The sequence below is a fragment of the Ptiloglossa arizonensis genome, chromosome 12 (genome assembly GCF_051014685.1).
Source record: "Ptiloglossa arizonensis isolate GNS036 chromosome 12, iyPtiAriz1_principal, whole genome shotgun sequence".
NCBI lineage: Eukaryota > Metazoa > Arthropoda > Insecta > Hymenoptera > Colletidae > Ptiloglossa > Ptiloglossa arizonensis.
The window spans coordinates 922,452-936,014 of record NC_135059.1 but is presented as its reverse complement, the minus strand read 5'-3'; the positions used below and the strand labels follow the sequence as shown (position 1 = coordinate 936,014).

Here is a 13,563-nt window from a genome sequence, read left to right as displayed (position 1 = left end):
TTCCGATGCGTGCAGCGATCGCAGCTCGAAAAATTAGCGCAGAATTGGTAACGTCGGTATACCGAAGCATTCGAAACCACCGTCTAGATTTTTACATCATTTTTAACGATAGTCCGCGATCTTTTCGATACGCTGATATTTCGATCTACGTGCGTATGTAGATGAACGGTATCCAGCTCGAAACGATTCAAGAGCTCAAGTCCGATAAATACGAACCGAAGAAACACACGGTCGTCCTCTGCGTACGTAGTTAAAATATATACATAATAGGTTGCTCGATAAGTTTCGTCGTTCGATAAGAAACGGAGCTACTTTTTTAAAGATGGTACACTACCGTTTGACGAACATGTGCGAAGTTTCGCGTAGATCTCTCGACTTGTTCGTATATTTACCGTTGTTCAAAGTCGAAGTGTCGTAGTATTTTTTTTTCACAATGGTAAAAACGACCAAATTTATCGAACAACCTGGTACGTACTTGAACTTTGGAGTACGTCAACACGATCGAAGAATTTTCCCCATAGATTACTCCCCGTACTTCATTGTAAGAAAGTCGAGTCTACGAACGACTGACGGGGGAAACGATACGATCGAATAAACGGACATCGAATAGATCGTATTTCAAAGAATGTTCCATTGAGAACGATTTGGAAATACGCTGGTTAGTTAGCGACGAATCCGAACAATTCGGAGAAAATGTACCAAACGGTCAGGAATGAGAGTGACACTGTGCACTCGATAAAGATAGTAACATTTTTCTCGAATGTCTAATTTACGCAGAGCGCTGGATCATTTGAGCTACTGAACACACGTTGAGAAATACTCATTTGCGCGAACGATCTTCTAATTACGTCGGCGGCGCGCATAAGGCTTCGAACAGACGGCAACAAAAGGATCAACAAATCGATCTTGTCTGGGTTCGACGTTCATCTTCGCAACATTTCAGGAGAGAAATATCCGTCAAGGTGGGCGTGAAAATATATATTTATACACGTGGACACTTTGCGTTCTCGATATAACGCCAAGTGCGTAGATATCCGTCTGCCGAATGGAACGACTGCGTAGAAGGTTAGAATGAACCGTGAAGTCCGGCGTCCGGTCGATCGACGAAATTAGTATCACTTACTCACCCTACTAATCACAACGTCTGTCTGGCTTACGAAATTCGCCCCCCGTCGCCCCCCCCCCCAACCCATCCACCCACCCCGCCCTTCCATCTGTCTCCCTCCTTGGGCACGGCACGCTTCGCGAAAACACGAGTTGTTTTCCGTTGGTCTTGCTCATCCATCGGCGACGATAGAGACCCGGATGAAGAGATGAAAAGAAAGAGTCCGTTGGAAAGGAGACGGTGTTCGATGCTTACCCCACGAATAAATTCGATTCTCGTTAGAAGCGCCGCGAAAGAGAATTACCGAGGAGAAAGGGAAGAAGCGAACAGATTTACAACATCCAGAGTCCCCGGACGCAACCGTCTTATGAAACTATTTTTAGGCGTTTTTAGGGCCTCTCGAATTTAGGCCAGGTTTCTCAGAAATCGAGAGAACGAACGTGCGACAATGATTACGATCCACGCGCCGATGACCCGCGCTCGATTTACCTGTCATTTCCTCGAATAACGTTCCAATAAATTCCCGACAAATCGATAAATACCGAAAACGATTTATCGCGAGTCGCTGCGCACCTTTCTTCGGAGTCTTCGCATTACCGGTCTTTTTCGCATTACTCGTGGATTCTCGATTCGAATTAAATTTTTAAATCAAATTCCGCGTTCGACTCTTCGGTGAATCGCTTTCGTTTTCGTCTCAAGATAGAGAACTCGTTACTTACGTATCTTCCAACGAAACTTTTCGAACGTCTTCGCGTTCAGGTGAACAGTCGCTCTTAGAGCACACGGTTCGCGCTCGCGATTCGCGACATCGCTGCTAGACAGATTCGACATACCAATTTTGCGGTCCCGCGACGTTGAGCCAGTAGCTATCGATCGATCCTCGTTGAAATCATTCGCGGTGATTTTAGCGTAGCAAGCATTCCACGTGTAAAGAACATCTGTTATCGATCTGTTCGACGTCGATCGTACGGTTACCAATTTATTAGAAAAGGATAAGCCCATCGAATAACAGACGCGTTCGATTGTATTGGTACGGATCATTGTTTACCCGCAAGAATCGGTGATTTTTTTTTTATCAAACTTCCATCGTGTCGTTGACATTTTAGAACAGTTTCAGACATTTGGATTCCATGTGAACCGTATCGATTGCAACGATAAAATCTTCCATACGAGAACTACGTACTTGTAAAAGACGAGTAGGAAGTTTTCCTAGGTGATCGTATTTCTTCTTGTATTCGTGGGAATTGTCCCCGTTCGTGACGCAAGTAGTGTTAGGTCGTCGTATACCTTTCTTTCGATTTTGTCAAACAAGTTGTGGGCAACAAAAACGTCGTAATAATAGTAGTAATAATAATAATAATAATAATAAATAATAATAATAATAATAATCATCTTCGTCTTTATCAATGTACTAGGTTATTCGATAAGTTTTGTTATTTTTTCCATTGTAAAGAAATAATTACCATGATACTTCAACGTTTGAACAACTGTAAATATACGAATGAGTCGACAAATCTACATGAAACTTCGCACACGTTCCTCGAACAGTAGTATCACTTTTAGAAAAATAAAACGACGAATCCAATAGCTCCATTCCTTATCGAACGACGAAACTTATCCAACGACCTATTATACTTGCAATGGATACAAAAACTAATCTCCTCGTTATCGCGTAGGTACTCGCGTGAAACGAAAGGGAGAGGACGAGGACTAAGGTAATCGAAGTAGAAACCACACACGCTGAATGTAGACTCCGATTGCACGGGTGTATAAAGTTGTGTGGAATTCGACGTAGTAAATTGCCCCCTTTTAACGGTAAAATGCGTCTTCGATACATAGTTGAATCTCGCGTGCCCGAGTTACGTTATTTTCTTCCAGATACTGAAAATTGATATCGCGAGCATCAGATCGATGGATCATTGAGCACCTGTGCTGCGGTTTCGCTCCAATTTCCAGCGATCAATCGATACGTAGTACATTGCTTTATTGCGCGTTTACAACCGCAATTTGGTTGATCAGAAGCAACCAGCGTGGGAAGTCGCGGTAATGCTTTCTAGAACGATTTATTGCGCGACATACTTGTAAAACGATACACGAAACACTCTTACGTATGGATTCAATCTTCCCGATCGGCTCGACGAAATAATTGAAATTCGTCGAACGCGCGTTCCTGCAAATCTCTGTTTCGCGGTTCCTCCAAATCGATGAATAATTCGGAAAACGAAAAGAAAATTTTCTTCGAATTCCAATAATCCTCGTGATACTTTCACTGTAAAACGAGCCTCGTTTCGCAGGGAGTTTTCAACTACGTATTCATAGAATAATTTCTCCTATCGTCTTTCTTCGTAGATTCTTCGTCTTTCGATTTAATTTGGCGTTTTTTAATGTACGCGCGTCGGTACATGGGGAATTTAAACTTGATCGCACACTTGCATCGAGAATAGGAGAAATGGATTATACCTACTTGTCACGAGCATAAATTTCCAACTAATGCTAAAAAATATATTTATCGTCAAGGTATATCCAAGGAGAAAATCATGAATTAAAAACGAACGAAAACTCGCTTACCCTCGAGTAACTTTGGTGGAAATTGGTATCGATCGAAAAATTCGACAAATATGTAATCTTTAATATATTATATCTCGACGAAGCAAGAACGAACTCGTTCAGGATGAATTATAGATTTTGATTCGGGCCCAAGAAGAGTGCTCTAATATGTCACACTGGTCATAAAGTAATACGATTTATTTTCAGACTTACTCCAAATCGTACACTTTTATGTAAGACGGTTGAACACGATCGAGCTGCGTTTGCCTCCAACGAGATATTCATCGAACTCTTTGTAAAAAAAAATATAAAATTCGTCGCAAAAGTGACCTACGTTCGAATTCCATCGGACGTACGAAAAGAAGACAGTACCGTCTCTAGTCGTTCGACGAAACTTATCGAACAACCTATTACGCGTAAGCGAATGGGTCAGTGCTTGAAACGAAGTGTACGATTTCTGACCTAGACAATGCGTTAAGAGTATTCCGCATCGTTGGCGCAAAATTAGATTACTTCCAACCAAGTCGATAACAAACTGCGCATAACACGATTGCACATCCATTCATAATTACGATAGCTCGTTTCGAGCTCGATCGTGCAAGTGAATTCGAGAAAAAATCAACGGGGTCTCGATCCGTGCCCGACACTGCAGGAAAAATAAAACGATAATACGACATTATTGGTAGCCTATTAACGTCAAACCATTGAGTGGGTCAGCATGACGTTTTCGGCGCCTTCTGCGCAGCTACGTACACATGTGTCGCGTATGGACAATGCGATAAACAAATTCCTGGCTCGTTCAGGCGATTAACGTTTCATTGAAACAACGCAATAGCAAGCGTAACAGTTGCATCAAAGTACCGTCGAAAAGGAGAGACAAAAAGACGAGCAATTGTAAGTAAAACGTCCGATGCGATCGAGAGTAGACGAACGAGATTCGAATTCTGGATTCGAGTTTCGAGATCCACCGTTTCGCGTTCGATTCTACGATAGTGGCGATCGAATGAAATCCTCGTCCGTGCAATATTTCGCGCGTTAGGAAACGAACAACTTTCTTCTTGTTTTTCATTATCATTTTTCTATCTTCGATGCGGAGGTAAAGCGTCCGTTTGTTCGTTTGCTTGGTAAAATCTCGTAAAATGAAGAAGATTCGTAGCGAGGAGAGTATTCGACGATGATAATTTCGAAACGCGAGCCGAACGACTGTGGAAGTGCGTCGAGTGGGAAAAGGACTGCACAATTAGAACTATGCCCGCCGACACTTTGAACGCGGATTACATCAGCCAGCCACGCGACCGTTCAAAGCCTAGATTTGCCAAATCCTGTCTAATTGCACGATTCGAAAAGACCGGATACTGCACCGTCTGCGCCCACCGCCAAACTACGTTGGCTTCGAAACTCGGATACCATGGTTTTTCAGGCCTTTCGCCAAGCGACTGTTTTACCGTTCTGCGTTTCGTAGCTCGATAATTTAGTTCTTGCATCGCCTCGGACGCACGAGCTTTCCCATATCTGAAAAACGTCTCGCGAACCGTGTAACTACACCACTTAAGTGCTACAGTTAAATTAATCATCGTTTGCGTATTATACGCTTCGATCTAAAAGAAATATATAAACGTTGCAACGGAGGAGCAGTTTGCTCGTTTAATAACGTTCGAGAAACTATGCAATCCCGCAGACTCTGTCGTTAACCTCTCCGGGGACGTATTATTCCACTCGAAACGAACAAAAATTCGAACCTAACCCACGACGTATAACGATATTGCGACGATGTTAACGAATTGTCTATAATTATTCACAATTCTAGCAGTTATTCCCACGCCACGATGCTTGTCGCAATTTAAAAACGGAACGTACACTTAGCAGTGCCTTGGTATGTCTAAGTATATACAAATGTAAATGGTAGAAATAAATTTCAATGAAATGAGTTTTCGAGAACTGATATTCCAGGTACTCGTACTATTATTTATCGTAGGTTTCATGGAAGAAAGAACGAACGTCGGAGTAGTTTACTCGATCTATAGCGATTAAGCAGGCCACTGTTCTCGTTATAAGTTACGTCTGGGTTTAATAACAGCCCAGTCGATAATGAACCCCGTCTTTTACACCGCTTCGTATACTCTGCTTTCCTTTTTAAGTAATAAAACGTTATTATTATTAAGGTATTACCTTTGCGATAAAAGTAAGTTATCGAGTCGGATATTCAAAGTACCAAAGAAACTTGCTTAAAATTAAACGATAGTTGATCGTCGTACACCGCACGATCGAAGAGGAATGAATTCCTCGAAACACATCCCGTTGCAATATAAACGATCAAGATGATCAAGATGTCCGATTTTTCCGCGCAAACTGATTAAACCTCGATGCACCCGATGCATCGAAAACAACGTTGGTGAAAACTTCGTATACGATATTTCGTTACATATCGCTATGTAAATATCGCTGTACTAAATCGCTCCGAAACGAAGAATCTGCGGGACGAGCATTCAAGAATAGTTTAATTTTCACCGAAACGAATCAACAAAAATTCCAAACGAATACCGTACGGTTCGATCGTGTACGAATTTGAACCCGTAGACCGTGCAATTTCTCGATCGTAAACACTTCTGTACTCGTAGCTAAAAATAAACGAAGACGATTTAATGCATTCACTCCCACGGAAAACGCGAATACGACATAATTTATTCCAATACAAACATCGCGGTACGATCGAAGACAGGAATCGTTGGGTGAATAAATAAGAAAAACATCCCGCTTAACGGATCGATCTCTTCGCGAGTTAAAATCTTTGAAAAATCGGCGATAGAAAACAACGCTTCGACACTTTGTACCGATCTAACGATTCGAGCCTCTCTCTGTGTCAATGGCCGGGCTCGAGTTCAGGATTACACGCGACCCAACATACCTTGCGTTGCAAATCGCGAAAGACGACAACCGTTGGGTCCCGGACGATTTCGGCAGGTGGTACCGGAAGTGTACACGAGCCTCCAGAGTTCCTCGACTGTCTGCCGTCGTTGAACGAAACGAAACGTATACGTAAACGTATGGCAATAATTCAAAGGAAACGACCGTTTGTTCGTGAAAAGTAGCAAGAGACAGTGTTTGCAACAATGTTCGTGGCGTCTGGATGCCAGGCGATTTGTGCGTCTAGACGCGTCCCTGTGAGCGCGTCGTGGCGCGTCGCGACGCTCCACTCGGAGCTCTCTCCACCGCTGTGTTGATTCAGCGTAACCGATTTAGCCTAACCCACGCGATGGACACACTTATTCCGTTCTCTCGCCCGCCGATACCCATAAATTTCACGGACAGACGAAACAACCCCGGGACGAGATGGGAACTCGCACCGTGTCGGCACACGGCAAAAAACGCGGATCGGAGATCGGTGAACGAGCCGCGCGGATCTCATCCGCGGGGAAGGAATATCGAATCATTGGACGACGCTCGGAAACGCCGGGACGCGCTCCTCTCGATCCCTTTCGATGGACGAGCGACGCTGGTTGGCTCGTCGTTAGATTCGCGTTCGAGATCGATTTCATCGAACGATTTTTAACCGACACTCGTCAGCTACCGTTCTCACGTTTACGTCTCTCTCTTTTCCTATTCCATGTTGCGTAAAACTTTAGCGTATATTCTTACGAACACGATGCAATGTCTTCATTACGGTTATTATAGCGGATATATCGCAGCAGACATTAATCGCAAACAAGGTAAAATATTTTTTTAATCGTGCTCCCCTTGGAATAAAGAAAATCTTTGGTCGTAAAGGTAAAAAATAGTTTAATAATATTTAGTAACTCGTTCACATTCCGATTGTATTTGTTTTCCCTTTGCGGGAAAGTGTGTATGTGTGTGCACGCGCGCGCGTGTGTATATATATATATATATATATATATATATATATATATATATATATATATATATATAAAACAATGATCAGAAACGAATTGATCACTTTATACGAGAAAATCATGTGTAAACAAACGATCGAGGAAAAATACGAAGAAGACGAAATACAAAATTGGAAATATAAAACACATTTTTCGAGTAGAACGGGTCACTCGTTTCCACAATAGAAAGTCTCTCGGCGATACGAGAATAATGATCTTCGGGTATTTCTCTTCTTGCAAATTGCATTATTCGTTCCTATTCCGATCTACCGTAGCTAAAGACTCGAATTGCGAAGAGATCACCGAATACAGAAAACGAACGTTTCGTACACACATACAGTTTTAGACACTCTGGCTGTTGGTCACACGCGCAGGGCACTGAAATCGTTGAATTCAATTGCGGTAAAGCCAAGTTCCACATTCGCGATTGAAACTTTGCAGTAACCGAATTGGACATTGCGCGTTCTCGAACGGAAAAAATTCTTGAAATCGAGGAGTATCCGATTAGACGACGCACTTGACCGCACAATAACGCGCGATCGTTTCTACCGACGCGACGCGACGGTGTTTGTTCCACGTTCGAGAAATAAAAAGAGCACAGAGACACGCGAACGATAATCGAGAGAACGAATAATCAGAGAGCACGATAATCGGAGAAAAATAAGGTGTTGCGACAATGAAACTGGCGCCACGGCAGTCGGAGCGGACGCGACGTAGGGATAACGAAAAAGCGCGATACATACATATACATACGATACGATACATATTATTTCCAGCGTCGCGAATCGTTTATAAAAAAAGAACAACAACCGAGGGAAAGGAGATCTTATGGCGCCGCGACAACTCACGTCGACAGCTTTAGGATTGGCGGGTGCGTGAAAAGGTGTTGGCTCCGCTTGCCGATATCTCCGACAACGTCGTCGTCGCCGGCGTCGTCGTTGTCGTCGTTCGGGTCGTCGTTAGTTCGCCTCGTGTCTGGTAGGCGCCGGCGTCTTCGTCCGACTAGGTAAATACACGTAAATTCGGCCGCGATACTTATAGTGGATCCGGCCGCCGTCAAACGCCTCTTTCGCCTTTTAATGTGTCGCGCACGCCATATGCACCCGCGAATATGTAACATCGTCCGCGTCACCTTACATTTTCCCGTTTTCTTTTCCATTTTTTTTTCCATTTTGTTTTTTTCCTTTGCTTCGAACAAGACTGGCGCCGCAACCCCTTCCCCGCACAGGGTGGAGGAAAGACGGTAAGAGGGACCCGAGCGTCGATCAGTCAGGCTTAACGATAATTATTGCTTTGGCACGAGTCGCGGCAATCGAGGCGAGACAAACAGAAGCGGAGAGAGTGGAAGCCGACTGGTTTTCGCGTGGAGATGCGAAGGGAGCTTTCGACGGGAGCTAGCGCCAAAATAGCGTTGGCCCATACCTGGAAAACGAGACGCTCTCTCCTTTTCGAGCCGCACGTAAAGGAGGAGCGTCTCTCCTCGGTTGTCCGTCACCGTTCAGCGATATCCCGTGCACCGAGTATTTCAAACTAGATTTACGCGAATCGAGGTGTCTGACCCCCGTTTTACTTTGCAACTTTGTACATTTCTTCCTTGAATTTCTCGAGTTAACAATTTCTCGGCAGTTGTCGGTTGTTGGGTACTTTAGTAGTTATTTTACTACCTCCCGATATCCTTTTTAATTTCCCGGGTTTTATCAGGTGTCTTCGCTGAACACAGATTTCTTCGTACGAGATTGACATTTTGGCTCGTTTCGATCGTACGTACGGAAACTTAATTGATAAAAGAGTTGGAGTAAATAGTTGCGATACGAGCCGAGTTTAACAATTTTATAACGGTTCGATTGAGTAAATTAATGTTGCGGTAACTCGGGAAGTATTAATCTTCGATGGTGAGATTCTTGTTCCAGAGCTCTATTAGATTGTAGCAAATTTGCTACAACGGTTCTGTACAATAAACGTAACGACTCCTTTCTAACTCTGTTAAATCTATCAAAGTATTTGTAAACATATTTACTCTTCGTACAGTTTGTCCGGTATTGGTTCTTCTTCTGTGAATACATATGTACGATATTATTTAGCGCCCTTGGTTCTTGAGAATCTAACGTCGGATGGATGTTTTTTCAATGTGCGTTCTTGTACCGGAGCGTTCACCTTGAGAGCTAAGCACTACGAGTGAGCTAAACACAAATCCCTGAATCTGAAAAATAGAGATGCTAAATATTCAAAATAAAATATATATGTACACTCATCGAACAACCCTTGTATAATAACGATTTCACTGCTGAAAACAACGTTTTTCTGTCACCGAACAACAGAGTTTCGTCGTTTGAAAAATACAACGAACCTCGTCTTCTTTCCTCGAAAGTCGATTATACCAACCCGAAGGAAAGCAACTTCGGAACGGGAACGTTATAGAAAATCGAACAAATACGCACCGCGCGATTAGTGTAAACGTTTTCAATTGTTAATTTATATTAACCCGTGGTACGAGCGCCGAAAGTGGAAAATGTATCTGCTACTTTTCGTCTACGAAAATAATTGTCAGATCAAGAGCCGCATAACGTCGTTTATGATCCTTCAGCGTACACGAGACGAGGATTTAATGTCCAATAAAATTACAGTAAAACTGCACTCCCATTCGCGGCAGACGCGCTCGTTTATTATAACCCTGACAGGACAGGAAACACGTCGGCGAAGTTCAACGATAAAACTTCCAGGGTTTACCGAACAGTGTACAAATTTGCAAACGTTCGTACCTATGGTGAGTCACGCAATAAGATCGTAATTAGTTTTTGATTGAAAATAAAAAATACTGGAAGTAAAGATCAATGCTTGCACCGTGAACACCCTTTTTAAACGCAATTATACGATCCAATGCAACGATACGATTTATTCGTCTTCGTCCTCTTGTGAATTGACGTCGTGCTTGTAAAAACATTTTGCCTTCCAAACGTCCACAAATCTTCAGCATCACAGCACAATACTTTAAACACATGGACTTTCGCAATGCTCGTTAGACACAATACGATATCCAGCTTCTAAATGACCGAATTGTCTATTAAACCTTCCCGTTGCGATGAATCACCATTGACCATACCGACGAGCCATTCCAAAGGACGATCGCTCACGGGTTACCTGGATTATCCAAGACACCTGACCGATCGTCACTTTACTCGATCCATCCAACCACATCCGCGTTACGCGACTAAATCCATGTTACTCGACTCGACCCGATCGTACTCGTGTCTTTTACAAGGTAGCCATAGAAAGTGTGAATTAAATTAAATTAAGTCGAATTCAACAATATCGAATACAAGCGAAACGAGAAAGTTTTTCGAATGTTGGGAAATCTTTGTATAGGAAAGTTATGAACGCAACTCTCGCTTTCGTCAGGTTAAAATCATGTCGGGATATAAGATCTCAACGTACATCCATTCGTACATAAAAATATGTCATTTTCTATATGTAGTAAATGATACGCCCACAATATCATCGAGCAAACAAATCGTTATAATTGAATGGTTAAAATATTTTTCTAACCATCTACGAAGTTGTATTAAAAATTTAATCGTCACACTTCCTATGGTTCCCTTGTACGACAGGAGTACGATCAACCGAGTCGGGTAACACGAATATGACGAAGCGAACATCGCGTAACGTGAATATGGTCGGATTGACCGAGTAAACTGACAGTCGGTTAAGCGACGGGAGTTATCCAAGTACCAGGGTCTGTCAAACGAACCAGGAAAACTGTCGTCACTGTTGGACGAAATGGGTAGCGTGACTCAAGGTCGGGCGATCGTTCTTTGTAATAGCCACCCATCGAGTTCTGTAACGGGCAGGTATCGCACAGGACGATCGTGGGCAATATTACCCGATTCGTTCGATCGGACTCAAATTACTCGAATAATTACTCGAATCGTCCGGCCGATCTTTGCTTTAAGAGTCTTAACGATCGAACGATGAACTTCGAGTCCGTTTTGACCTAAACATAAATTTGATTCGCATTCGAACATACACGTAGATCGTCGTATCGGACACCATATAGTCGTTCAGACACGAAACGCTACGGAACGATTCGATTCGAACAAAAGCAGTGTAGTTATTTATACCATCGGTTTACGTTCGGGAACGACATGCGACAGGCGACAAGCGTAAAAATAATATTTCTTTCGTATAGGGGTCACCGTTTGAAAATGTTTGCACATCTGTCTTCGAAAAATCTATCCTGCATAGCATTATTATTAGACGAAAAGAGAGAGAATAAAAAAAGAAAGAAGAAAATTCCATTAGAAAATAGAATAGAACTTTCACGGTGTCGTCCAGTTCGCCATTTCTCTTTTCCTTGATACATGGAATTAAAAATGTTATCTGTTCTTCGTACTTCCATTTTTTCATTTTATTCGCAGCTTGTCCGCTATTTCGGTTTTTTCTTTTTCAACGATCTGCGGAAACATTTTCGCAAATTGTTTCATTGTTTTTCGCAGTCTTCGGTTGAGAAGATTCAATCAAATTAATGGTTATCGAAAGTATCGTGATAATTAGAGCTAACGTATATGCAGTTTTTCAGATTTGTAGCAATCGTTACCGCATTTGTACCGATATTTTGATGTGTCGGGTGATTACTAGCGATAAAGCGTTTTCGTTGAAAACATATCGATTAAGAGCGTATCCGACATCGCAACTCGATGATCCCGCTAAGCGACACTGTATCCGTAGCGAGGCAAGCGTTCACAAGCGAGAAAAGTATCGGAGAATGTTTTCGGAATTTTAATGAAAAAATTCGGCATATACCAGAAAAAGATCCAGCTCAATCCGGAACATACAGATACAATTATCTCAACGACTTGCATTTTACACAACTATATCATATCCTCTCGCAATTTTGTCCCCTATACGCAAAATCTTTCATTACAAAGTGGTAGTAATACTTTTATAGCATTTTATAAAAGAAATATGTACATTTAAAGACTTCTTTAACAGTGAATTTGGAAATATCGAATGATTGTATAGAAAAAAAATTAATTATAAGAACATGTGGATAATATTCATTCCACTAAGGAAAATAAAATACGATCGTATGCATATATACCTGGTTCGTTTAAAATTCTTCCAGACATTGTCCTTCTTGTCCATTATGATTCTTATCGTTCCGATTGTATAAAAAACTACACTTTCTGACCAATTCTATTAGTTTTTCATTCTGCATTGTAAAATATACATTGATCGTTCACGTGTCCGTTCATTAACAAGATTCTGCCTGAACTAAATGTATATCGTACGAAAGTCTCTGTTTAACTACGTTCCGATAACTTCGGTCAAACATTCTTGCCGAGAATGTTGGTCGTCGTATGTCTGAAACGTGTTGAAACCGATTCGCGATGCTGAATGTGAACATTCGTATTTAATAGCCTAGACTAATATTTGTCTGAACCGGAACGTTTCGTAAACGTCCGTGCCTGAACGGATAATATAAAGCGACCTTTACTCGGTTCGCCCAACCATATCCGGGTTACGCGACGCTCGCGCGGCCAAATCCGCGTTACCCGACTCGGTCGATCATACTCCTATCTTACAAGGAAGCCGTAAGAAGTGTGAATTAAATCGAAGTAAATTGAATTGAACAACATCGATGGACAAATTTTTGAACAATTGAATTTTAACTCATTCGGCCTTTAAGAATTCCGCGCTTCGCGTGGACGAACTGCGGCACTGACTCGACGATTTTTGACATTTTACTTCCATGTTCGTAATATCTTCCGCTCGATACATATAAGTACAAATTACAACTTAAAATTGACGAGATCGACAACTACGAGTCTGACTCGGATTTAGGTCCAAGTTGTGCGTTACGAGTTTGACTCGTGGTTCAGGTGGAATGGATTGATACAATTTTCAAAAGTGTTTCACCTATACAATTGAACGATAAAGATTTAATTTATCCGATACTGTGCCTAAATAATTTAATACGTATAGAAAATATCGTATTTTTATGTACGGACGGGTGTGTATTGAGATATC

At 42.1% G+C, this 13,563-nt stretch overlaps 1 protein-coding gene across 4 annotated transcripts in view; it reads right to left on the bottom strand.

Moving 5' to 3' along the window:
- Positions 1-12,703, bottom strand: part of Csn7 (COP9 signalosome subunit 7) — a 55,872-nt gene extending 43,169 nt beyond the window's left edge. For all 4 annotated transcript variants that reach the window (XR_012993801.1, XM_076324506.1, XM_076324507.1 and 1 more), the window contains exon 1: positions 12,635-12,703. Coding sequence is in view for 3 of the 4 variants with exons in the window: in XM_076324506.1 (XP_076180621.1) it covers positions 12,635-12,678 (44 nt within the window). In the remaining variant the exon portion in view is untranslated. The remainder of the gene's footprint in view (positions 1-12,634) is intronic.
- Positions 12,704-13,563: the final 860 nt, after the last annotated feature.